This window comes from Anguilla rostrata, chromosome 4 (assembly GCF_018555375.3).
Source record: "Anguilla rostrata isolate EN2019 chromosome 4, ASM1855537v3, whole genome shotgun sequence".
In the NCBI taxonomy this organism is placed as follows: domain Eukaryota; kingdom Metazoa; phylum Chordata; class Actinopteri; order Anguilliformes; family Anguillidae; genus Anguilla; species Anguilla rostrata.
In genome coordinates, this window is record NC_057936.1 from 28,775,145 (window position 1) to 28,802,895 (window position 27,751).

Genomic DNA, 27,751 nt, shown 5'->3' on the forward strand with positions numbered 1-27,751 from the left:
TGCGACCAGTTGAGGGAGGCTCGTGCCCCTTTCGACTGGCATATCCCTACCTGATGTGTGTTAGAAGTGCAGTGCCGACATGTCCAGCACACCGCGAACAGGATGATTTCTCCTCTCGAATATGGCACTCTCACCATCTCCAAGATTTAAAATACCTGGATTCCTCTTACTAATTTTAGCATTTGGAGAATGGACTAAAAGTAAGTGCGACCCTTTACCTATTATATTTGTTCATTTTGCTTTAAAAAGTAGACTATTGGATTATTCGAGACTGCGAACATAGAAGCCTATCATATGCTATAGCTAGCAAGCTAATATGATACATCGTAGAGTAGCGTACGTTTAATTATTATTATTATTATTATTATTATTAGCTTTCACGATCGAAAGCCAAGAAAAATCGTGGTAGTTATGTCAAGAGCCGAATTTTGGAACAAGTATATCTGCATTTGTGGACTTAATAGTTGTTGTTATCTGTTAAACTGTATTTGGGTCAGTGTTACAACCTTAATACGTTATGGAGACTGAACTGTTCGCTCAGTTTGTCGTTCATTGTGCGTCTGTGATTTGAGACTGCTTGATTTGAATACTAATAAGATGAATCGCCCAGACCCAGGGCTGCCATCCAAGAGCCTACTCTCCACTAATACTGTGGGTCCCCTGCTGTTATTACAGAGTATTTCGGCATTGCTGATAATCCGGAGGCTAATGCTGTTGTGCATGTGAACTTATGCTTTGACTGATGCAAATATATCCGTACATATACAATATATATATAGGCCTGGAAAGGTACGTCTTTGTGTATTATTCTAAGTGCCCTTAATTTCCATTTGAATAGAAACGGTGACCTCACCACGCTTTAGATTCTCACGATGTTTGTTAAGCATCAGTGGATCCAGACAGACAGATGAAAGTGGTTAACAAGAGAATTCAATTTGACATGCAGTGAATGGGGGGGTGGACATTAATTCTGTCACAATAAATTGTCTTCAACTAATGTGTTTCCTGTTATCGCTCCTGAAACAAGCACACTAGTATAAGCATTCATCAGATAGAACCGTGACACCTTCCATATGGTCAACGAAAAGCCTTTTTTATGATGACATCTCTGGACACAGTAACTTGTGTTTCATTTGCATTCAAAAGGAATCTGGCTACTGCAGGAAGTTGGTAGATGGTTGATTACAGAGCTAGACTTCTGTGACCTTTGAGATTTTTAATGTATAGTTTCGGATAGTGGGCATATTATCATTTTGGCAGCTACAATATTTGCTGCAAAGGCCCTGTTCCCTGCAAGGAAAGGTAATATTACAAGTCATGTGAAAGAGCGTGAATTTACTTTTGCAGAATTACGTTAGCAGGCTAACAGAAATGTGAACGATGCAAAATGTACATCCCCTCAAAGAAATATTTTTACACAAATTCAGATGAAAGTAAATGTAAATGGATCATTTATATGCTTTATCCAAAGCGCTTACAATTGATGCCTCTTTTCGCAGAGCAGTTAGAGGTAGGGATAGGTGTCTTGCTCAAGGACACTTGATGCCAAAGGCGGTTGAACCGGCAACCCCCCACTACAGACAATCGGTCTTACTCCTATTCATATCGAAAGTAGTTTGAAACATCACTGTTTGTTTTTGTGTCTGGAAACCTGAGGGTGCACCAAGCGAAGTAAAATCCAAGGTGGCAGCTAAAACAAATAGAGGCAATTGAACCAAATGTGTCTATTCCATTACCGTTATTATTTCATTATGTTTTATGGATAATATATGTAATATATGAAAATTCAAGGACACATGGCACTGTAGAATTTTTATAATGTTTATTAATGCTTTAGCCTATATGCCTTCCTGCCATTGCATTTTTGATGCTGTGAACTCATTTGTTCTGCTGCTTGTGTTATAGCAGTGGGAGTCATGATTCTGTGTAAAAGTAACTTGCCTTTGATGTTGTCTCACATTCTGACCTGTAGAATGAGGCGCAGGGCATGCTGCCATGTCAGATATGTGATATAGGCCTATGTGATGGGGCTCTGCAACAGGCATGTCATTGCTCAATCCCCTTGTCATGCACATCATGCACATCTCATTTAGCACCTGTTCAGGTGACCTCCCATTAATGATCCAAGCTCTACCTATATTACTAGATTAATGAAGTTAAAAATATTGTGCTAAGTGTTTATTTTAGCATTAAGCAAAGGGAATTAAAATAAAAGATTTTTTTTTTTCTCTGAGGTTGTGTTTAATTCCTAGCTGGGGCACAGCTGTTGTATGCTTGAGCATGGTGCCTAAAATGAATGAATTCAGTAAATATACAAAAGAATGTAATTTTTGTAGGTTGTTTTAGATAATAGGAACTGCTAAATCCCTAAAATGTAATGCAGTGGTTTAAAACAATACCAGAACCTGAATCACATCTGGACGTTCTACATTATCTCACAGCCACGGTTAAGGTCTAAATTGTCTAAATTGTTCCCCTGAGTAAAGACCAGGTCTAGGTTTACCAATGACATAGGCCTATATGATGCAGATGTGTGGAGTGTGGCAAGGCTTTCCAGATGGGTTTAAATGAGCTCCTCAAAGGCCACCGACTCATCTTCGGCTGACAAATTTCCCACGTTAATTTCAATAAACCCAAAATATTTGGATTTTTGTGTATGGTGTGATTTGAAGTTGAGTTCAGATAGTTTTACTTCATCTAGGCTATCATTTTTGCTTTAGAATGAAGCAAGGACGGAGGTGTTTACACTTGTGTACTGTGTATACCTGGAGAACTTAAATGTTTTTACTTTAAAAAATAATATCTTTTGTAAAAGAAATAAATACGAATAACATTTATTGGCTTTGCCATATGAAGAACTGCCATTTTGATGGCTTGTGTGTGCCATTAGCTGCTGCTTCTGCATTTACCCTCTTGATTAGGGAACATAAAACAGGCCAGGCTGAATAGCAGGATAAATGCTTCAAATGACTGACTTCTATCCACAGACGGTCACCATGGCAATACTGAAAATTGAGGAATGGAACCATGCAATTGGTTGTCATGGCAGCATGATGTGATGCTTTGTGAGAAGCTGAAGTTTGCAGATGTCCTTGTGCTCAAAACAGGAAGCAAGAGGGGTTTGTCTCAGGAAGGCTGCATTTTTAAGTGGTTACATTACAGCTTTGTTCAACAAATTGAAAGTGGAAATCTTTCAGAAATATCTGGTTGTAATAAATAGTCTTATTATAAGAGAGCAGGCTCCAGAGAGTTTTTCCTTGGCTTATTTAGAATTAAACACGCAAAGTATGTGGTACGTTTAAAGCTGCCATTATATTAGGCTATAGGAAATTCAAATATAAGTACACCAGCTCTTCAGAATCATCAGGACAAGAATCGCAGCATGTTTTTGCACCTCTATCCTTAGACCCTTCCTTCTCGTTTTTTCCAGATATGTAGCTTTCACCTTTGAAAGGAAACAAATCTCACACCCCGTTTGTCCAATAGTTTTCTACAATTTTGTAATTTGTCTGTATTTTTAATTACGTGTAACCGTTTTATTTTATTATTAGCCGCAGTTGAACTAAATTGTTTGGAATGGGTGATCTAACAGCAACAGTCTTAACCAGACCTCTGGACAATCACTCTGTGATGAAAACCACTGCCTCATTTTCAGTCCAGTATAATCATCACAACACATTAACCCTGTCTTCCTAAATGATAGCCGACTTTGTGTGCCATAATTGTACTTAATTAAATAAATGACAGTGATGAAAAGTTAAATAAGCCAAGAGTGGAACAATGCTAAGATAGACTAGTTAAAGAAAGCCGTGTCTTCTTGTCTGTGTAATGATCTGTGCCCAAGAATCACACAGAAAATGCTAAGTAGCCTGTGTTCAGGAGGAAGCATGTAATAGGCTATAGGTCAGTCACGCTGAATTCTCCCAAGCAGAATGATCAGCATTATTCCCTGAACACTGACGATTCTATTTAAACAGTGCCAACAAAATAAGAGAGTCAGGAAACTGATTTCTTTCTTCAGAATCATGCTGAGGATGGACTGAATGTTGACTATTTGTGTGGATACAAATATTGAAACATACCTTCAAGGTGATGTCAACAAATAACCAGTTGACTGCTGCATATAACATCTGTTGCCAGTTGAGAAAAGGTTCCTAAATAGATTTTTTGTTGTTGTTTATACATTTGTCTTATTTGTCTTATCAAGCTAAATATGCAAAAGGAAGAATGTTGTTAGGATTGCATAAACACATGTCTGTTTTTTGGAGTTCTTGCATAGGTTGTACCATTATCATGTGGTACAACCTTATAACACAGAGGTAGAGTCCCCCTTGGTACATGTTCTGTATCAATTTTACCATTTGGCTTGTCATGGTCTATTTTATAATAGAGAGACAGCACAGTACAGATCATTTTAACTGGGGAAACATTGCCAAACCCGCTATATTCTGTATTTGGGAAACCCCGATTGTCTGATTGTTTGCTGTAGTTGTTTCATGGTTCTCTAATGCAGCGGAGCGAATACATAGCGTGATTTACACAGCGCTTTGAACTGAACTGAGTGGCGCTTATTAGCATTACTGTATAAATTGATTGGGCTCAGGCCTGAGCATAACTGGTGATTTGAGAATGCTGTGATGAAGACCGCGTAACACCCGAGACACTCGCTGTATCGATTTTCCAGGTACGTCTCCGGTGACCACCCCGTCTCCCTGCCTTTCCAAGCCCTGCCAACATGGCGCTCTGTGTAAGGAGGTCCCCACAGACTACCTGTGCCACTGCCGGTCCTCTGTAACCGTTCACCCGGACGGACGGTGTGAAGAGTCCAACGAGCTGTGCCAGCCCCTCTCCTGCCACGAGAGCGCCGCGTGCCGCCCGGTCGCCGCCAACTCCTCAGAGCTGCTGTGCCGGTGCCAGCCCGGGGCGCCGGGGGCCTCCTGCGACCAGCTGGTCCGGCGGTGCGCCGGAAGCTTCTGCGGCGAGGGCGAGGGCGAGGGCGCGGCCTGCTCGCCGAGCCCCTGCCGGAGCGGGGCCTCGTGCCGGGGCAGGGCGGACGGGTACGCCTGCTTCTGCGTGCCAGGCTTCCAGGGCAGGCACTGCGAGATCGAGGTGAACGAATGCGCCTCCCAGCCCTGCCAGAACAGAGCCACCTGCGTGAACATGATCGGGAGGTACGTCTGCGTCTGCGGACCCGGCTACACAGGTGAGCGGCATCACGACCTGTTTGTGCAAACTCCCACTGATGGTCACGCGACGCAACCTAGGCATCGGCCTTATGCAGTGAGCTCCGTGATGTATTTTTCTTGATTTGGCTCTACCAGGCCTGTACTGCAGCTCCTGTTTGTTTCAGGGGCTAGTTGCCTTAAGTTTTCGCATGTTCATTTGAATTCAGATCAGGTGAAAGATTTGGCGAGTTTTACAGTTTTTGGCTTTGTTGCTTTAGCAGTATGTTTGGAACCATTGTCTTGCAATAATATTTTAAAGGATCCAGAAAATGAACCTGTGCTTTAATATAGAAAGATATTTGGACCTACAAGCTGCATGCAATGGAATACAGCCCTGGCTTGAGTGAGAAGCCACCCCACAGCCTGTAGGGCATATGTCTGTGCAGACTGCACTATCTGTGGCAGTTGTCTGGAACAAACCAATTTCAGAAAGCCAGCCTCAGCTTATCTTGCAATTAACAGCAAGTTGTTCTCTGCTAGCTCATATGTTATCTTCGGATAAAAGCGTCTGCCAAATAAATGTAACGTAATCTGAGTGTAAGGGTTCCATCTAGTGGTTACTCTGCATTACTGCAACAATTTTTCCCCAACAACAAAAATCCCATAGATGTTGCTTGAGCAACAGCACGGTGAAAATTCTGACCTGTTTCCACTCAAGCTGAACCTGATCTGTGATCTGTCGTGTGTGATTCCCATTTCTAAAAAGGACATTTGTGTGTAGTAATCGGGGGCTGGTGAGCTGGAAGCTAAGAGACAGAAATCTTACCTTTCAAACAGTTTTAGCCCATTTATGTTTACTTTCTCTGTTGAAAAATAAGTCATTGTCTGCAGAATCTATACTAATAATATACAGTAGGTATAATGACTACCAATTTTATTGCATTTTTGGTCACATACTGTGCCTCATATTTCTCATACAGGCAGATTATCTTGTGGATGGTGTTTGGAAATAATGATGAATGATTCAGTAATCTGATCTCTGTGGTTTAAATGCTCCTGGATCAGCACAGAACTTATGAAATTTGTTCCCTAGGCTGTATTGCCTGTTACACTCAAAGCTGTTTCAGTATACAGTTAATGTGTTGTTTTCCTCTTTGAATGGAAAGATGGAATTCCTTCATAATGCACATCAAATGTAATGGTATGAAGAAAGAGAAAGGCACAGTGTGATGCACAATGCAGAGAAAACATGGGGATTGCTTTTCAAATGAACCACTCAGGTAATTGCCATGCTTGTCAGTTACAGGCAAGATTCCCACCTCCTCTATTTGAGTCCAACAAGACGCTCCTGATGCTCACTATAATATTATATTATAACAACAGGTCCATATTTCTAGGTAACACACACACACACACACGCACAAATGCACATTATACCTTTCTGTCCATCCTGGATGTGTGTGTTAAGGCTGTCGAAAGTGCTATGAAATTGAGTTTGAATATTAGCTTTTGTAATTAGTTAGCGTTCGAATGTATTCGAATATCATTTGCCTATAATTCACAAAAATAAGCTGCTTATTGTCGGGCGCAGTATGCACACGATGCTCCCTCTAAGCTGGCCTCCGTGTTATTTTCCACAAGCGGGCAGTAGAATAGAGGACATCTGTGAACTTTCATACTAGGTACTACATCTGGGGCCTCATTTATAAAACATATTTTAGATCAACTGTGTGGCGCGTACGTAGAAAAATTAAAAAAATTCAAAAGGCAAAAAAAATACCAAAAGGCCACAGAAAATGTGTGTAATGTGTTGTGTCGTCTGGGACATAGAGGTAGTTAATTACCTCCATGCTGATTAGGCAGTCAAGCTAAGGGTTCTCACTCCCTCAGTCCAACAGTACACCACCTGTTGCTAAAACGTCAAAGTGGTTCTGAGCTCTGTTCTGAACTAACGCATGGAAAGTAATTAATGAAAAACAGAGCAACTGGATGCATATACAATGTATAAATGTGTTATGGAAAACCAGTTTAAGTAACACCTGGTGTTATGCAATTAATTTATCCACTTCTGCTCTGTAAAATAACAGAAATCCAAAAAGAAATCAGCATCTGCTCACGTCCACCATACCACAAATTCAAGTACTAAAAAGTAATCCATTTCACAGCAATCTTCGCCTTACTGTGTTGCTCATCCAGATGGTTGCAGGGATGAAACATGGACTGATTGCAGAAACCTGCTCCATTGGCCCTTCTCAATGTTCTAGGCACCAGCTGTGAGCTTGAAATGGATGAGTGTCAATCACAGCCCTGTTTCAACGGGGCCAGTTGTCATGACCACCCGAACGGCTTCTCTTGCACATGCAAGGCTGGTTTCGGAGGCGATTTCTGTGAAGTCGACACCGATGACTGCAGAAGTCTGCCGTGTCAGAATGGAGGAATTTGCATAGATGGGGTGAATAGGTAAGAAGAAAAGGTTGCCTGCATTCCATTGTATAAAACGGTTTTCAGATATAGTAATTCATTCTTAATTTTTGTGTGCCTAGCAGTGCCATGCTGGATAAGAGATTGTGTGGGGTTTCTGCAGAAATGATCAAAGCCATGGGAAGGGCCTAGGGAAATTAATTGTGGGGGAAAATATTGTACTTACTGAGCATTCCTACCTATGAAAACGTCTCTGTGCATCTGAACTTAAATTTCCAACCTTTTAGTTACAGCTGCAACTGCTCCTTGTCAGGCTTCGTGGGCCTTAACTGTGACATTCCCATTACACCATGCATGTCTCAGCCTTGTCTCAACAACGCCCTCTGTCAGGAGAATCATGGGAACTACACATGCAGCTGCTGGCCAGGTACTTTAGAGTCATTGAAAGTAGAGCCTCCCCTTGGTTTTCAGCGAATTTGGAACTTTTAAAGAACTTTTAAAGAGCCTTTAGACTCCTTGCTGCTGTTGGGTTTAATAGGGTCATTTGGCCAATCACTTTGTACTCTCACAGGAGTAAAATCTGTTGTTTCTGTGTCAAGAGCAGCCAGGGAGATTACAGCTAGCTCCCAGCTGGCTTCCTGCCTCAACAGCTTTAGCTCAGTTCTGCTAATGCCTGTGGCTGAAGTTAAGCGGCATACAGTGGGCCTAAAATAAGCACTAAGGCATTGTGATCGTCGCCAAACCTGCAGATATGTACGGAAATACATGCCGCCCTGTTTTGTTCCTGTCGAGTTTGTAACAGCAGGGCGTCACCGTGTAGTACGATTACAGAAGTGCAGTTATTTGTGTGTGTTCGTCCTCGTAACGACAGAGCAGAAGACACGTAGCTGTGGCTACGTCTGCTGTGCGTAGGGCAACTCGAGTGGGGCGGATGTTAATTCAGATGTTACTGCAGGGTTCGAGGGTAGGCACTGTGAAGCGGATATCAGTGGGTGTGGGAGCAGCCCTTGTCTCTCCGGAGGAAGGTGCTTTGAGCTGTCCCGGAAAGCGCTGTGTGGGGCCGAGCCCCTGCTCCCAGAGCTCTTAGACCCCCGGCGTGCGGCTGGCTTTGTGTGCGGATGTCGGCCTGGATTCACAGGTAACCCGTGAGCACACAGACCTACGGGCCGTCCCTGATGTGTGTAGCCTCTTCCGCACATGTATCAGTGGGTTGGCTATCAAAGCATTTGAATCAGTAACAAATAGATCGTTGAATTAAGAAACCCCTGGGTAGTACCGCCCTATTACCGCTGTAAGTCCGTTTTACCGATATAAAACCACGTCCTTCTTTTGGGCCCGCCTGGTAAGATGTGCGGAGCACGTTCAAAATTTGTTTCTAAAAATCAACCCTGGCGTCCTGTAAGATGTTTAAATTGCATTAAGCTAATCCTTCGGATCAGGCTCGGGAAGACCCAAGGGCCGAGGCGGTCAGTTTGACATGCGGAGAACTGAGAGCTGAGAGGGCTGTCCCCGGGGATGGCCTTAGCAGCCGAAAGCCACTCTCCAAACTGCAGCGTTTCTGAGAGATCGTGCGGTTGCTGACCCGCAGCAGCGATGGTGAGATCGGCCGCTTGGGGCTGGAGCCTCCTTTTGCTCGGCATAGGTAATGTTGTTCCCTCCATAGTTTTAGCTCTTGTGTAAGATGTCGATCTGAAGGGCTTATGCGCACCGCGGAGAGTTTTCTGAGGAAGAAAGAAAGGGGTGAATAAGGAATTCTTGGAATTGCTTTACTTACGTGCGGTATCTTAAGATTTCGTGATTTTAAGTTGTACGATCTTGTACACTGTAGACAACGGTATGCTTCTGCATCTCAGTTTTCATCCTTTTTGAAGTTACAATGAGCAGGCACTTAGTCTAAATGGTAAAAAGATGATATTAGTTATTTTTGGGTCGGCATGAAATGGGCTATCACTGAAGTTGCTTGTAGTTTGGGGGGGTACTACTTCTGGCTCTGGTCTTCTCTTTTTCTATATGTAGCCTAGATTAATCATTTGGACGCAAGGGTCAAACCTCATGCTATTGCCTCATTAGGATGAACTAGAGTAGGCTATATGTAAAGAGTGACATGTAAAGAGTGAGTTAGAGTTCATTTGTCATAACATGCTTGCTGGCGAGGCTGAGGGACACGGCTACAGAGTAATCCCTGAACACCTGCCACAGGACCCTACCGCGATCCCAGGTTGTCCTTAATCATTTGCCAATTATACAACAAGCTTCTCATCTCCCTGTACGCACACAAGGACGCACTGCCTCCTATCAAGATACGAGCACACAATCGACATTCATTGCTTGTTCATCCAGCTGGGAATTCAGCTTATTGTCAGAAGTGTAGCAAGCACTGGATGTGCTGGGGGAGCCTGATATAGATGCTCAATTCTGATGTTGTGGAAGCGCGCACAAACATGCGTTTCGATCGCTTCTATGAGAATTTGAATGGCCGCGTGACCATACGAAAATGACTGCCAGAAAGCGCGATACTCTTTAAGTCTCTTGTGTGAGATATACTGATGTGAAGTAAAATGGTAATTGTAAAAAAAACCGAATCAAACTGTCCCTGCGCACAGAGATTCTCTGGGGCATGAAACATAAACTCTTCTGCAAATTCTGTCCATGTTATGTTACTATGTAAAACCATGACACCCACTAGATAAGCACATTTCCTTTGTATTCAGGCCTTCTGCGTGGACTGTCCAGTTGGTGCATTTGATACAAATACTTAGGGTCATTGTTTGTGGTTTGAGGTTGCCAAATTATGTTCACGGTAATTAAGTCATATTTATGTCAAATTCCTTCATTTTCCCTGTTTGGCATGCAGTCATTTGTCATTTAGCATGGTATATAGTGCATGATCTAAGTTCTAGCATTGAGCTAATGCCCCCTTAAGGATAACAAAAATTGGCTGCTTAATTTTGATGACATGCCGGTCTGTGCCCCTAATTTGCATCGTTATCAAAATCATAATTATCACATTATGTTTCCTTAATCTATGCAGACTTTCGTTTGCGCAGCTACATTCCCTAGTACAGTGTGGGAGTCATGCCCTTTTAAATGCTTTTTTTTTTTTAATGATTAGCTGACTTTGCTTACTGTGGAATGTTGTTGTTATTGAGCTAACTGTGGAAATACAGAAATGGTACCAAAGTTGTTTAAAAAATATATATATAGATAAAGAAGCAGGCGGCCTGCAGCAAGGTCCAGTTATTAATCTCAGATGTTGTGTTATCTGCTTGCATTTATGTGTCAGTGTCATTTAATATTGTTTCTGGTTGGTTCCAATTGTTTGGTCCCCTCAGTGGAGATATTGTCCCCATAAATTTGTGAATGGCGAATAACTCAACCCTCAGGTATTCTAGGAGCAAACACGAAATGTGAATGTATTTGCGCATAAAAACTGTGGTCTCCATCACCCAAATAAATGGCTATTTAAAGGAATAAAATTACATATGATCCTTAAAGAAGTGTTCAATAAAACATTTATATGGTGGCTTTGTTATATTTATTTGAGTAATGTTATTCTATTTAAAATGAGAAATAAGTGAGAAATTTCAGCTGGTATCATATTTGTGTTATGTTCTGCTTGTACTTACTGTATCTTCTGGTGTTTATAATCTTGTACAACTGTATTTGGAATACAAAGAATGAATCAGTAATTCACAAGTACAAATAATAATAGTTTATTTGTACCTGTGCCATACACAATATAATTGTGTTTGTAGTGATCTGTGTCCGCATTGTCATAAAGTTTCTTTGTTTAGTTCCAAAAATACAAAATGTGAAGTGTCCAAAATGGTTTCTGAATGCCACTCTTGCTTAGGTGCCTTGTGCGAAGAGGACGTCAACGAGTGCGATTGGAGCCCGTGTCAGAACGGAGGCGTGTGCCAAAACCGCGGCGGAGGCTACACGTGCCACTGCCCGGAGCAGAGCCGGGACGGGCTCCAGTACGGCGGGGAGAACTGCACGGAGGCCCTGCGGGGCTGCGAGGGCCACGGCTGCCGGAACGGCGGCAGCTGCTCCCCCTCCCTCAGGGCCGGCCGGCACGGCTACAGCTGCGGCTGCCCCGGCGGCTTCGCCGGCCCCCGGTGCGAGACGGCCACCGCCTTCTCCTTCCAGACCAGCGGGCGCCTGGAGCTGCGCGCCCCGCCCGCGGACCGGGACGCGCCCCTGAGCGTGGCGCTGAGCTTCCGGACCGCGCTGGAAAACGGCAGAATGTTCCGGAGGGGCGGCGCCGAGGCGCTCCTGGGGCTGGAGCTGGCGGGCGGGCGGCTGCGCCTCACCCTGCGGCGGGGCGGCGGCGGCCCGACGCTGGCCCTGGAGCTGCCGCACAACGTGAGCGACGGCGAGTGGCACTCGGCGGCGGCGGCGCTCGGCGACGGGCTGCTGCGGCTCAGGCTCCTGGACGCGCGGTGCGCGGAGCTCTGCGAGGAGGCCCTCCGCGTGGAGAACCCGGAGAACCCAGAGAACCCGGAGCCCGCCTTCCGCAGGACCGTGTTCGGGGGGGCCCCGGAGGGGGACGAGGACCCGGGCCACTTCGTCGGGTGCCTGCGGGACGTTCGGGTGGACTCCCGCCTGGTGGTCCCTGAGAACTGGCCGCCGGGGTCGGCCGTCAACGTGACCCCCGGGTGCAGCCACAGAGACAGGTGCGCGGACGCGCCGTGCCAGAACAGGGGCCGGTGCGTCAACCTGTGGCAGAGCTACCGCTGCGAGTGCCGCCGGCCGCACGAGGGGCCCAACTGCTCGGAGGGTAAGGCCGGCCTGCGGGCCTGTGCAGGACCCACCGCCTTCAGAACCACGACCACACCAGCGCACACTGCCTGCACCTGCCACCATTTCTCAGATTTTACTTCACGATAAATTCTGAAAATATGTTTGTAGTGTTAATTATTGTGAGTTAATAAAAGATTTTTATTCTTTCAGAACGCAAGCAAATTTTGAAATGTCTTGCGTTCCAAAGATGCAGCATGGGCTAGCACAATCACTGACAGATTTTGAACAAAAAACTTTTTTTTCAGGAACAATGCTTTTCTATATATATATATATATATGTATATTTTAAATCATGTATTCAGAAAACGCAGTGAGTTGCAGAGTAGTGTTGTGTGTATTGGGAATACTGAACAGGCTGATAAATTTGATTCTCGTTCCCTCTTCAGAATACATCACGGGCCGGTTCGGACAGGAGGACTCGCCGAGCTACGCCGTTTTCAGAGTGGACGACGACCCCGGGGAGAGCGTGGCGGTGTCGGCGTTCGTCCGCACCAGGAAGCGCGCCGGGCTGCTGTGGACGCTCTCCAACGGCAGCGGCCCGTACCTGCGGGCGTGGCTGGAGGACGGGAGGGTGCGGGTGCAGGCCGGCCACCAGGAGGCGGGCCTGTGGGGAGAGCAGCCCGTGAGTGACGGGAGCTTCCACCTGGTGAGCGTGCGGCTGGAGCGGGGCCAGGCCAGCCTGGAGCAGCCCGGCCGCGCCCGGGGAGCGGCCCCCGTCGGGGACCTGCGGGTGCGGCCCGGGGACCTGGTCCACGTCGGGGGGCTGGCGGACCGGCGGGCCGCGGCGCCCTTCGGAGGCCATTTCGGGGGGTGCGTCCAGGACCTGCGGCTCAACTCCAGGCGCATGCAGTTCTATCCCATCGGCACCCCGGTGGACGGCTACTCCCTGCAGCGCCTGGTCAGCGTGGCGAGAGGCTGTGCTGGAGACGACTACTGCAGCGTGAGTTTCCCTCAGGAATACTGCTGCTTCATTTGGCAACAGAGCTCACTTCAGCTGGTCTGCATTCACTATCCATTCATTTACTTTTGGTACTATTTAATGGTATTATTATTATTATTATTATTATTATTATTATTATTATTATTACGATTTTTACCAGAATACAGAATAGGGATTTTCTAGTTGTCATTATCTGCAAGACTGGTAACAGTGGTCTTGGTTGTTATACAGTTGTAAGCAACAATTGTCTTTATGTCTGGTATAAAAAAAGAAGAAAGAAAAGCACTTTCCCATAATAGTGTAGTTTTCTCCCATCTTCATTGTAATAAGCCTATTTTGCTGATATATGGCGGCCATTTGCATTTACTGCATGGGCATCTCCTCCTCAGGAGTCTTTAGTTCTGCGTTCTGGCCCGTGAGGAACAGTATCGAGCCGCTCTTTTCATAAAGCCATGGCCAATACAACCATCAGAAATGCAGGAGACGTCATTCTGAGCCACGCTTATTAACTTCAATGCTTAACATTAATGTTAAATCTATGCCTCAACACTGGATGCAACCAAAGGCCTGTCTGTATGATGCCTATACGTTAGGCTACTGCCTTTTGCCAGTAGGTATACTTGTGCTTTGACCATATAATTCATCATATTTTAAAATGTGAAGCATTTAAAGGTGCAAAACACTCCTTTCTTTCCTGTGAAACGTTTGTGCTGCGTGTGGACAGTGCTAATTTAAAGCCTGTGGAATGGAGCATGTAACAGGTAGCCTCTCAGGAAGCTAAAGGGAGCTCTCCCTGTCTCGTTCAGAAAAACCCTTGCCTCAACGGGGGGACGTGCTACTCCATTTGGGACGACTTCACCTGCACCTGCCCCCCCAACACAGCAGGGCGGCGCTGCGAGGAGGTGCAGTGGTGCGAGCTGAGGCCCTGCCCGCCGGCCGCGGCCTGTCAGCCCCTCCCCCGGGGCTTCGAGTGTGAGTGCCCGCCCGCCGTCTCCCGCGGCTACGCTTGGCCTGAAGAAGATCACTCATCACTGAGCGGAGTTCTTCACAATGCCACATCTCCCTTGCATCCCCATGAATGCATTAGATCTAGCACATTACATTACAGGCATTTAGCAGACACTCTTATCCAGAGCGACCTACTCAACTTTTTACATAGCATTTTACACTGCATCCATTTATACAGCTGGATATATACTGAAGCAATGCAGGTTAAGTGCCTTGCTAAAGGGTCCTACCTAGGAATCGAACCTGCGACCTTTAGGTTACAAGCCCAGTTCCATCAAACTACACATATTAAACCCGATTATTGGGTCTTATTCAGTGAAAAAAACTATATATTGCTATCTTCACCTGTCTAGTAAACACATCAGTAACTTTCTTGTTAAGGCAGTCCACAGTGCCCTAATAAGTCTAAATGTTTTTGCTTTCTGTCATGTGCGTAGGTATTTCCAATGCAACGTTTTATGACGACGGCAGAGTGCTGTCCTACAGAAGCAACGGGGGGATCTTGAGGAATCTCACCACCATCTCCTTCAGCGTCCGGACCAGGAAAGCCGACGGCGTCATACTCCACGCCGAAAAGGGGCGGGAGTTCGTCACGGTGTCCGTGCGAGACTCCCACCTGCTCCTGGAGCTGCTGAGCGGCGACGCCCCGCTCCCGCTGAGCCTGAGGAGCCGCGGGCCCGTCAGCGACGGACGCTGGCACTCCGCCGGGCTCTCCATGACGTCCCCGAGGTCCCAGGCCTCCGGGTGGACCCTGCGCGTGGACGAGGAGGAGGAGCCGGCCGCGTCCGCCGCCGCCGTCGCCGGGAACCTGGACTTCCTGAAGGAGGGCGCGGTCGTCCTGCTGGGAGGGCGGGGCCCCGGGGCGGCGGGGGGCCTGGCGGGGTGCCTGAGCACGGTGGCGGTGGGCGGGGTGGCGCTGCCGTACCACGGCGAGTCCGAGGCGAGCCTCCCCAGGCCTCAGGAGGAGCGCTTCGTCAGGACGTCCCCCGGAGCGGCGCCGACCGGCTGCCGGGACCCCGCCGCCTGCTCGCCCGACCCCTGCCGGAACGGGGGCGTCTGCCGCGACCTGCCCGGCCCCTCCTCCTTCAGCTGCGCCTGCCCCCCGGGCTGGGCGGGGCCCCGCTGCGAGACCGCCGACGCCTGCGCCTCCGGCCCCTGCGTCCACGGCAACTGCAGCCTCCTCGGCGCGGCGGCGCACCGGTGCGTCTGCGAGCCGGGCTACGGCGGCGCCGCCTGCCAGGACCAGCTGGACGCGTGCCGCGGCCACGGGTGCGCCAACGGCGGCACCTGCCTCCCCGCCGCCGGCCGCTACTCCTGCCTCTGCCCGGAGAACTACACCGGGCCTCTCTGCACGTGAGGCCGCCCGCCCCCGCCGCCATTTCAGCCTGCTCCATTAGTGCTGCACCAGGCCCCACTGGAGACACACTCATAAACACGCTAAATACACATCAGTCACATTTGCGTATTGCGTTTCACTAAAGACCCTGGCTTAAATCCCCCATAAATGCAAACCTACGGTGACAGGGGCAACTCCCTTATTGATACAAATAGGAAGAAAATTTGAGAGGAACTCAACAGGGGGAGCCTATTCTATAGTTCATAGTGAGCAGTAGTCAGTCAGTCAATTTTCAAATCAGTCCAAAGCATGTAATCTAGTCTAAAGCATCTAAGGCGGTAGCTAGATAGCGGCGGACGATGTTGGGTTCAGGACTTGGATGGTGTGGTGGGCTGCGGGTTCAGGAGGTCTCTTGGGGCTCGGACCCAGGGGACAGTTTTGTGGTGAAAAGTCGATGAAAAGTTGGGGAAACGTCGTGAAAGGTAACCGGGTGAAAACCCAGCTACATTTGATAGGAAAGTGAAAGTCTTCAGCCCAGCTAGAACATAGCAAGGCCATATCCGGGTAAAACCTGCGCTGTAGTGGGGCCAACCTAATTTGTTCATGTCAAAATGCCTCTCAGCCTAGATTTCCACCCTTCTGGACATCTAGATTCAGGCTTTTGCTCAATTGGATATTAGATTGAAATGACAAACATTGGTTAATTTCCAATTCATTTCTCATGAAGAAAAAAACCCCAAAAAGATGTTGGACAAGTTGTGACTAGTGGCAGTAGTCCCAAATCACAGCAGTGCACTTTTGCCTTTTTTCATATATTCAAGCTGCTGTGTTCACCTATCATACAGTCAGATCTTATCAACAAAATGAAAGGGACAATAGCAGCTTCCCAAAAAGGAAACAAAATAGTCTTGCGACTGATTTAGTATGCTCATATCTATACACGGAGATCATGCAAATGTTGTACTTTATGGTGATTTCTTTTATCGGTGTCATTCAACTGTTTGAAAATGGAGAAGATGAGCTACGACGTCTGTTAAAATGTGTAAAATGCTTGAGCTAAGCGGCTAGCGCTTTGTAGCGAGGGCTGAGTCGGCTCCTCTGCCGCGATGCCGCTGCTGTTCTCTGGGCTTGGATCTGCAGCGTGCCTGGAAGCTCTGTCTGGGGAGCGGCTGCATCCGTTTGCCGAGCAAACACGTTTCTCTCTGTAGCTGCATCGCGCGCAGCGAGGAGAGCCTTTGAAGGAGCCTGACTGCGCTGAAGGCAGAGATGCACGTCCTGTAGGTAGAGCGCTGTGCGCACGCTTCTTTCACTCGCGTCAAAACAGCATTTTTGTCTTATTTCGCTTCTGTGTTTTCTCCCCCCTTCAGCGTAGAGGTCGAGGAAGTTCCCTGGTACATCATCAAACACGTGTAAGTCTTGTGTTCCATTCTTGGCGTTTTTTATGAAAAAATATATTTTTTCGTCTCAGGTGTGTTCACTGGGTGTTGTATTTTATTTCATTTTTTTGCAGTATCTTATTGAGTAAATTCCTTTGGATTGTCACCTCCACAGATTAAGTTGTATGGCGTGCATTTTGCACACTCCTCTGATTAACAGACTTTTAAAACCTTCGGTGAGGAGAACAGATGGAGAAATGGAAATCGAATGATGACGAATACATCACAGAATGTAAAAGCCGGTACGGCGGCTAGTTTTGAGTGGGCACGGGTGGGATTTTCCTCTCCCCCTCGCTTGAATTAAAGTCCTAAAATAGAAAGTGGAAGCTCCGCACGTGCAGCGTGGCCGCGAAGTTTCAGCAGTAACGCTTTCTGAAAGCCAATCAGATTAACCCGACGGGCGCGTGAGCCGCTGTGGGCGGCGGCGGCGGCGTCAGCAGCCGCTCACGTGCCGGGCCAGCCAGGCCGGCGCCTGACCCCGTTTCCCTCCGCCTTCCCAGACGCCCCAAGCTCCCGGTGTCCATCTGCGGCGACGAGCAGAAGAACTACACCTGCTTCAACGGGGGCAACTGCAGCGAGACCAGCCTGATGTGCGACTGCATGTCGGGGTTCACCGGGCACCGGTGAGAACGCACCCCACCCGCCCTTTCATACCATCCTCCACCCACGCCCTTCATAGTGCACCTTCCACACCCCACCCGCCCTTTCATACGCTGCATCCTTCCACACCCCACCCGCCCTTTCATACGCTGCACCTTCCACACCCCACCGCCCTTTCATACGCTGCGTCCTTCCACACCCCACCCGCCCTTTCATACGCTGCATCCTTCCACACCCCACCCGCCCTTTCATACGCTGCAACCTTCCACACCCCACCTGCCCTTTCATACGCTGCATCCTTCCACACCCCACCCGCCCTTTCATACGCTGCATCCTTCCACACCCCACCCGCCCTTTCATACGCTGCATCCTTCCACACCCCACCCGCCCTTTCATACGCTGCATCCTTCCACACCCCACCCGCCCTTTCATACGCTGCATCCTTCCACACCCCACCCGCCCTTTCATACGCTGCATCCTTCCACACCCCACCGCCCTTTCATACGCTGCGTCCTTCCACACCCCACCCGCCCTTTCATACGCTGCATCCTTCCACACCCACCGCCTTTCATACGCTGCATCCTTCCACACCCCACCCGCCTTTCATACGCTGCATCCTTCCACACCCCACCCGCCCTTTCATACGCTGCATCCTTCCACACCCACCCGCCTTTCATACACTGCATCCTTCCACACCCCACCCGCCCTTTCATACGCTGCATCCTTCCACACCCACCGCCCTTTCATACGCTGCATCCTTCCACACCCCACCCGCCCTTTCATACGCTGCATCCTTCCACACCCCACCCGCCTCTTCATACGCTGCATCCTTCCACACCCCACCCGCTTTCATAGCTGCATCCTTCCACACCCCACCTGCCCTTTCATACGCTGCATCCTTCCACACCCCATCCGCCCTTTCATACGCTGCATCCTTCCACACCCCACCCGCCCTTTCATACGCTGCATCCTTCCACACCCCACCCGCCCTTTCATACGCTGCATCCTTCCACACCCCACCGCCCTTTATTACGCTGCATCCTTCCACACCCACCCGCCCTTTCATACGCTGCATCCTTCCACACCCCACCCGCCTTTCATACGCTGCATCCTTCCACACCCCACCCGCCCTTTCATACGCTGTATCCTTCCACACCCCACCGCCCTTTCATACGCTGCATCCTTCCACACCCCATCCGCCCTTTCATACGCTGCATCCTTCCACACCCCACCCGCCCTTTCATACGCTGCATCCTTCCACACCCACCCGCCCTTTCATACGCTGCATCCTTCCACACCCCACCGCCCTTTCATACGCTGCATCCTTCCACACCCCACTCCGCCCTTTCATACGCTGCCACCCACCGCCTTCATAGTCTCCTTTCCCCACCCCACCCGCCCTTTCATACGCTGCATCCTTCCACACCCCACCCGCTGTTTCATACGCTGCATCCTTCCACACCCCACCCGCTCTTTCATACGCTGCATCCTTCCACACCCCACCGCCCTTTCATACGCTGCATCCTTCCACACCCCATCCGCCCTTTCATACGCTGCATCCTTCCACACCCCATCCGCCCTTTCATACGCTGCATCCTTCCACACCCCACCCGCCCTTTCATACGCTGTGTCCTCAAACACTCGCCTGTCTGTCAGAAAATAACAAATGACTGCAAATAATCAGCTGGGATAGGCTGAAACATAGAGAGGAAAAATACAGAGCAGGCTTTTCCTTAGACACAGTTGTTGCTCCGTTGTTAATGTTTAATGTTCAGAATGAACATGAGCCTTTGTTACTGTGAATAAGAAGGGTGAATTTGCACTCTGGTTTCACTCCCTGGCGCAGACCCATCCCTCTTATTCACTCCAGCGCTCTGCTCGGCGCCTGTCTGACATGTCAGACAGACGCGCACGTGTAACCCGCGCGTCCGTCACGCGTTTCCGTGTGCGACCTTCGAGCCGGGCTCACCCTCCGCCCCGGCGCTCCTCTGCAGGTGCGAGCTGGAGCTGGACGAGTGCCGGTCCAGCCCCTGCCTGAACGGGGGCTACTGCCGCAACCTGGTGGACCGCTTCCAGTGCGTCTGCGAAATGAGCTTCGCCGGGGAGGTGTGCCAGGTGGACGTAAGCGACATTTACTTTTACGTGTCCATGCTGCTGTGGCAGAACCTCTTCCAGCTGCTGTCCTACCTGATCCTGCGCCTGGACGACGACCCCGAGGTGGACTGGGGCGGGGCCGAGGAGTGAGGGGGCGGGGCCGGGGAGTGAGGGGGCGGGGCCGGGGAGTGAGGGGGCGGGGCCGAGGAGTGAGGGGGCGGGGCCGGGGAGTGAGGGGGCGGGGCCAGGGCAGCACGCCTGCTCGCAGCGGCCTTGCTCACGCTTCCTTATGACACCCGCCCCAATTTCTGAGGTTTCGTGTAGATCACGTCCGGAGGTAGTCTGGGTCGGATTCGACCGGTTTCAGACGCGAATGAAATGGCCCTGTATTCGTCTGAGTCTTCCGTCACCGACACTGCGCTGACAAATGACATCCCATAATGAGCGCGTGGGATTCACGAGGGATGCTGGTGTAGAGCTAGTCATCAGGTCGGATGGAACATTAGGAGAAATGAAATCTCTGCCTACACGCTTTTAATCAGATGAGCAATTCATTAAAGATTAAGTGTAAAGCGATGACCGCTTATATCCGATTTAGAGAAATCCGACTTGTCGGCAGAATCAGATATCTGTGTAAACGGAGATGACGAACATGGTCACGCACCGGACGCTGAATTCTGCCAAACAGTGCAGTTCATAGACGTAAACCTCTGTCATCAGTCATTTAAATTGTAGCTACATTAAAATGGCGCTATAGAACATAAGAATGTGTCTTAACATCAGGGAGCAGGTAGATTTGACACTCCATTGTTGGCCCAGCACTAAATTTTGTACTGTGTAAAGTAACGTACATTTGGTACCATGTAAAGTAATAAAAGCATACCCTTAAATAGATGCTGCTACAGTATATCATGGAATGCATGTGTCCCATCAGTTAGTTAGTGGGCACTGCCTACTTTGGGCTTAGCATGGAGGGAGGATCCCTGTGCCTTATGCCTGCATGATTGACTATATTGTGTAAGGAATTTAGGTGTTAATAATTCTTGACTAGACCCTCAAATAAAATGCAATTAGAAGAAAATTGCTTGACGAACATGTTAAAATTCATTAAAAGGACATTTTCAACATTTTAAATTCACTTGTCATAGTTTTGTTATGTAGCATGCAAAATCATTCAGTGACGTATTGCATGTGTGTTCAGATTAGTTGCATGTCCTAAATTATTTTGTAGTAATGAAATGGGGGGAGGGGGTCAAATAAAATGTGAACTGTGCTTGTTTTCAGAACAACATTTATTCTAAATATGAATTGCCCATTTGAAGAGTAGTTATATCCTAACTGCAAATGAAGGTGAAATTTATAGTCAATGATTCAGATTACCTCTAATAATTTGGAAAGTCGTATTATTTCATTACTGTAGGACCATAAGCATCACATGAATTTACACTGCCAGGATGAAATAATCATTGTGATTATTATAGTGTAAGGATCATGTGTACAGAAATCCACATTAAGCTACAAGACAAGACAAGCTACATAATACTTCAGAAATCATACTTGCAGGTATATCTGTTGAGCCTGTGAATTCAGTAATATGACTGGGAATGTTATTATGTAACTTAGGAGAGACCCTCATACAAGAAATATGTATGAGCTTTTCTGAATGAATTTGAACTGTCAAATTGGGCCATTTATGATAAAAACAAGGGGGAACCCACATATCCACATTTCAGCGAAGACTATGCAATGTATCATTTGTACAGTCCACATTCTTGGCATAAATCCTTATTTTAAAGAAGGCAATAGTAAAGTATGCAAACATTAATGTGGATGGGACAGTGATTTCTCAAAAAAACGGAATTATTCCCACAATTATTTCACAAAAAAAATGAACTGTTAGATTTGGTATGCTATTCTAACAAATTTCAGCTTTTTACTAATTATTTTGAATGTATGAAAGAGGTGAAATTTCATCCCATTCTTCCATTTGTCATATAGTGTCTCCACACACATCTACATCGACTCTGTCTGTTTACTACTTACTATTTATGTGTGACTGTAATCCTGACAGGACTGTCTCTCCTCTCATGTCTTGTGTGGCATCTTGTCTTTACACTATGTTGTGTTTGTCATCAAATAAACTATTATTTCATTCTTTTTGTCCTTGATCTGTCATTTTTACTCTTCTTTTCACTCATCTTTTGAAAATGTCCTTTAGTATTTTGGGTTTTTACTGCATTTGAAGCAGTCATACTTCATGATATTCATCCGTCCAACAACTGTTTACTGCCTCGGTTGCAGTTTAGGCTCTGTCAGTTAATCTGCTGCTGCAGTTTTGAAGGACATCTCACTTGAGTAAGAAGCCCTCAGTAATGGCATTTTAGAGAACATGCCACTGGTAAAACCGGCCTTCACACTGTCAAATCAGCTGTTTGACCGTGCCCTACCTTAAAACAGCACGATATTCCACTGAGGCTTGCAACTGTTCATATAAACAGTTTCAAATGAGAAATGAGTTCCCCTAGGTGACCTCAAAAGAGTGTTATTTTCACTGCAGTAAAATGCACTGCGTACGCTTCTGAGAGTAATTACCTGGAGGGCGTGCTCTAGACCTGCTGGTTTGAATTCCAGCTGGAACAGTTCCGTTACAAACCTGAGCAAGGCGGTTTGCATACAGTACAGTAAGTCTCGTAAATATTCTGCTGTGCTCATTTGTTTCTGGTGTTCCTAAGATAGTGTGATTGCGTCAGGCCAAAGAACCGTGACCTGGAATCATGACCTACTTCCCCTCAAAGCCTTTTCGGCCACTCTGGGACCTCAGAAACAGCTGAGATCAGACCTTAAACATCCAGCTACATACAATTTGAATGGTGCGAGCATACTCCATAGCAATTAACATTAACCTGCAGTGAGGTAAAATGATTGCTGTAAACATGCATATCTTTATTAAACTTTTTACATTTAAAACATATTTAATTTCCGATTTTAAAAAAATCAATGAATCTCTGTATACTATGTATGTCCAGCCTCAACAAGATAAATGAGTTTTTTTTAGAGTAGAAGGAGCTTACCATTTACAGTACCTGCAGTGCATTTTCTTAAACGCAAAAAAAAAAAATGCTTGCGTGGAATACTGTTTTGTATCGTGGGGGGACGGGGCCATTGTCATTGCAGACTGTGTTTAGTAGCCCAGAGTGCTTCTGGAGAGAGGATGCTAATCACATTAGGAGCTACTAATTCCCCTTTAGTCACGTGACATGCCCTTTAAAGGCAGGCTCCTTTATGAGCTGCAGCAAGCAGCACGATCCCACTGCGTGAATGTGCCACGGTTATGTCTGCTTTCTCTGAGAGTACGCACAGAAAACATACAAAAGGCTTCATAGCGCTATGAATGTATTAGCGTATGTTCATAATTCAGTCCTATGTAGACATAGTGGGTTATACAAGAGAACAGACATTCGCACCAAATACCTGAGACTGCAGCCAGTTTGAGTGGTCATTACAGTGAGTAGTGTGGATAAGTGAGAGTATACGACTCAAAGTCACTCTGTATTGTTCCTGAAAACTTGCCTTCAGTGAATGTTAAGCGACTGAATATTTTTCGTATCGAAATGAAGAATTCATTTTGGGGTTCAGGGATTGCCAGGTGCACATGGTTCGCAGGTGTTCTGTGACATAGAGAGTGCAATCTTAAGGACTGTGCAACATGCTTAGCCAGCAAAAATCAGGCGTGCACTTTTCCCAAAATGCAACTCAGCAAAAAGGGCGGCATTTGAGAAAGCTGAAGCCTTTCTGAGAAACGGACTGGTTGACAAACAGGACAGTTATTCTTCTGGATGAAGTGACACACTGAGGACTGATGTTAAGTTAGGCTTGACATGAATTAGGAAGCACAGGTGTGGTCCTCATCCGAAATTCTTTTACTGCTGGAAACAAACGGCTCAAAGATGTGCCGGATTATTTACTTGATTCTTTTCCTGGAGATCAACTTTGCTTTTCTGAAAGGTAATTACATTGTTATATAGCGACTTGATATCCATATTTTCTCTACTTTTCCACGATTGGCAGTTGGTAGCAGTGTTATTATTGTACGCTATGGACATTTGAGAATAGACACCTGGTATATACAAAAATACAATATTTATTTCAAGTAAGTGCTCATATACTTAATCTTATTTTTAATCATGCTATGGAAAAGGTGACATTTTCTCAGATTTAAATGTGCAAATCCTTTGTGAAATACTGTATGCAGTTCTGTTTATATTATTCACTCATTATAGAATCCTCGGTATACAGATTTAACTACATGGCAAAAATGTTAATTTCTCAACAGCTGAGGTTTCCAATTCCACGACCCCAGCTAATACACATGTAAGTTCTTAATAAAAAAGGACAGGGCTGCTATTTCCACAGGCAACGTGTATTTTATCTCAGAGGTTAGACCATCGCCAGTTATGGTTTATATTGCTTGTTATTGAAAATTAAACCAGATAAACCACTATATTTACTGTAGTAATGTGCAACACAAGTTAGATTCATATTGTAATTGTAAATCCAGGGAGAAAGTTAGTTTCCTAAATGAGCTCAAATATGGGCAGCAGTATTCATGCAGTGTGTATGTACACTGAAGAGTCTTTAAGTTTATTTTTATGCATTAGTTCTAGTAATATGCACCTTACCATCTCCTATATGTGTGTGACCTCCTGTACCTTACCATCTCCCGTGTGTGTGACTTCCTGTACCTTACCATCTCCCGTGTGTGTGACTTCCTGTACCTTACCATCTCCCGTATGTGTGTGACTTCCTGTGCCTTACCATCTCCTGTATGTGTGTGTGACTTCCTGTACCATACCATCTCCCGTATGTGTGCGACTTCCTGTACCTTACCATCTCCCGTATGTGTGTGTGACTTCTGTACCTTACCATCTCCCGTATGTGTATGTGTGACTTCCTGTACTTTACCATCTCCCATATGTGTGTGACTTCCTGTACCTTACCATCTCCTGTATGTTTGTGACTTCCTGTACCTTACCATCTCCCATGTGTGTGCGACTTCCTGTACCTTACCATCTCCCATGTGTGTGTGACTTCCTGTACCTTACCATCTCCCATGTGTGTGACTTCCTGTACCTTACCATCTCCTGTGTGTGTGACTTCCTGTACCTTACCATCTCCCTTATGTGTGTGTGACTTCCTGTACCTTACCATCTCCCTTATGTGTGTGACTTCCTGTACCTTACCATCTCCTGTATGTATGTGTGACTTCCTGTACTTTACCATCTCCCATATGTGTGTGTGACTTCCTGTACCTTACCATCTCCCATGTGTGTGCGACTTCCTGTACCTTACCATCTCCCATATGTGTGTGTGACTTCCTGTACCTTACCATCTCCCATATGTGTGACTTCCTGTACCTTACCATCTCCCATATGTGTGTGACTTCCTGTACCTTACCATCTCCCGTATGTGTGACTTCCTGTATATTTCCATCTCCCGTATGTGTGACTTCCTGTACCTTACCATCTCCCGTGTGTGTGACTTCCTGTACCTTACCATCTCCCATATGTGTGTGTGACTTCCTGTACCTTACCATCTCCCATATGTGTGTGCGACTTCCTGTACCTTACCATCTCCCGTATGTGTGACTTCCTGTACCTTACCATCTCCCATATGTGTGTGTGACTTCCTGTACCTTACCATCTCCCGTATGTGTGTGTGATTCCCTGCAGACAGTGAGCGCTCCAAAGGGATCACGCATAGTAGCCATTCTGGCTTCCTGTATTGCTGGATCTGCTGTAATCATAGTGGTGGTGCTGGCCTTTATGTGTGTCAAAATGCTGGAGAAGGGCCATACGGAGGGAGCCTTCCACCCCCGCGGCGTCGAGCAGCCGGACGCCGGCGCCCAGGTGGATCTGGGGAGGCTGCCGTGCCCGGAGCGCCTGGTCTGACGGTGCCAGGCTCGCCGGGCGGGACACGCCAGCGCATGCCTGCTTTCTGATGGGAGACGCAACAGGGAGGGTCTGGTCGTACAGAATACAGACACGTAGCTGTAGCACGCTTCCAGAACACGGCAGTGCTTCAGGCATAGCATTAGCATCCATTCCTTTGTCCCGTCTTAACAGAGCTTATCCCAAACCCATAAATCCCAAACAAACCTAAAAAAGCTAAATAGTGTGGATACTGTAGGTCCAGTTGATGGGCGGGTGCTGACTGTGCTCGATTTGTGGACCCTTTTCCAGCTGAGGGCGGAGGGCGTGGGAGGCGGCCTCCTGCTGTCCGTCTCCGTGGCGTCCGTGGCTCTGCTGCTCGCCCTCTCCCTGGCCGCCGCCGCCGCCGTGGCCGTCGCCGTGCGGCGCAGGGCCACCCACGGCACCTACAGCCCCAGCCGGCAGGAGAAGGAGGGCTCCAGGGTGGAGATGTGGAACATGGTGCAGCCTCCGCCCACGGAGAGACTCATATAAGCCCCAAAAAACACACGCCGACTAATGCAGGTTTGCCCTGCGTGCTAAGGTAGGAGGCCATGTTTGAGTGACACAAGGGGGACTAGCAACATCAACCTGTCCGCTTTCTCTTCCATACCGCCAATTGAATAGGCCGTTGATCAAGCGATGTTAGTATTTTCTGAAAGTATTGCTAGTTATCTTTACGTAGCCGCCAATAAGGTGGCAGTACAGTATCTTAGGCGTTAACGTGATTCTTCGTGGAAATAATCAGACTGGAGAAGCCTCACTGTTATGCAGGTTTAGTTTCAGGGCTCAACTCTAAAGGGGGAAAAAAGTGGTTTCTGTCAACTGCTTCAGTATGCAGCCTGAATATTTCATATCCAATGGACCTCAACCAATGAAGTGGGTAATGTTTGATTTAGAATAAAAAAATCAGTGTTGTGTGCACTTTAATTTATGATTATATGTGAATGTCAAATGTGCTATGTGTGTCATTAATGTGTGTTAATTTATGTAAACTAGTTGAAGTCCTTCTTTACTGCTTTGGCCCGAGTTTAAATTGTTATTGTCTTCTTTGCCTATTGTGTATTGTTCTCAATATTTTTTTAAATTTATTTTGTAAATGAATGCATTTGTAAACAAAGTATTCTGAGGACCATTCAGCCAACTCAGTCTGCCAGCCCTCTGATGGGAACATTTGCTATTTGCATGTGGAGGCTGGTCTTAAAGTAATTAAGCACACTGACCAGCTTTTAAAACTGCAGCTAGTGGAGCTGGTCAGTCCATAATGGAAGTCTTTACTGGCGCCTTTATTTGCTCTGGAGAGAGAACTGAAGAACCTGTCCACCGTAATACCTTTGCCTGATCGCCTCAACTGCTCCTCTGAGGCATGTGCCTTCCCTTCCCAAAGTTAAACCGTACTTTCTGAGCAACAAAAAAAGCTGTAAGAAAAAAAATGAGTCTGACACTGCATCAAAAAAATGTCCCTTTCAGCCGACAGCCATCTTTCAGCGTTCAGTAGATTACTGACACTTCTGATGGGGTTGCGTATGAATGATTCTTAAGAGTACGCCCGACCCCCCGACCCCCGACCCCCCGACCCGACCCCCCCCCCCCCAGTTGATGGCTGCATCTCTTTGCAATTACAGTCCTGTTTAGAAATGAAAACAGTGAAAACAGAGTTATTTAATTTGATCAGAGCAGAATTTACATTTGTGGTGAGATGACTTTGGATTTTTACTGTTTTAAGTTTCATTATGATTATGTGGAATGTCATCCACACGGTCTATGTCAAGTGTACAAAACACAAAATTTAAAAGGTTCTCATAGCCAGGTACATTCATAAAAATAACTACAACAAATATGTAAAATATATGTAATTACACTTAAGTAAAAACAATTACCAATTGTTTGTGCAGCATAACATGAGTTAGCAGTGTGTTTTTTTCCCCCCCAGAATACATTTTTGTAGTGGGGCGTAGAACCAACGCTGCTCCAGAGGTTGG

The 27,751-nt window shown here is 47.0% G+C and overlaps 1 protein-coding gene across 3 annotated transcripts; it reads left to right on the plus strand.

The window, feature by feature from the left end:
* Window positions 1-26,711, plus strand: crb1 (crumbs cell polarity complex component 1). Of its 3 annotated transcripts, XM_064332042.1 has the most exons (11): window positions 1-200; window positions 4,685-5,203; window positions 11,440-12,366; window positions 12,776-13,329; window positions 14,136-14,301; window positions 14,775-15,690; window positions 17,041-17,082; window positions 17,610-17,732; window positions 19,704-19,830; window positions 24,137-24,174; window positions 25,533-25,614. In XM_064332042.1, exons 1-11 carry the CDS (start codon window positions 122-124, stop codon window positions 25,537-25,539), a joined length of 3,498 nt encoding a protein of 1,165 aa, XP_064188112.1. In that variant the 5' UTR covers window positions 1-121; the 3' UTR covers window positions 25,540-25,614. The 3 variants fall into 3 exon arrangements, with proteins under 3 accessions (XP_064188112.1, XP_064188111.1, XP_064188114.1); XM_064332041.1 differs by lacking the exons at window positions 24,137-24,174; window positions 25,533-25,614 and adding an exon at window positions 26,043-26,711 and having other exon boundaries at window positions 2-200; XM_064332044.1 differs by lacking the exons at window positions 1-200; window positions 4,685-5,203; window positions 24,137-24,174; window positions 25,533-25,614 and adding exons at window positions 8,778-9,228; window positions 26,043-26,711.
* The last annotated feature ends 1,040 nt before the right edge of the window (window positions 26,712-27,751 follow it).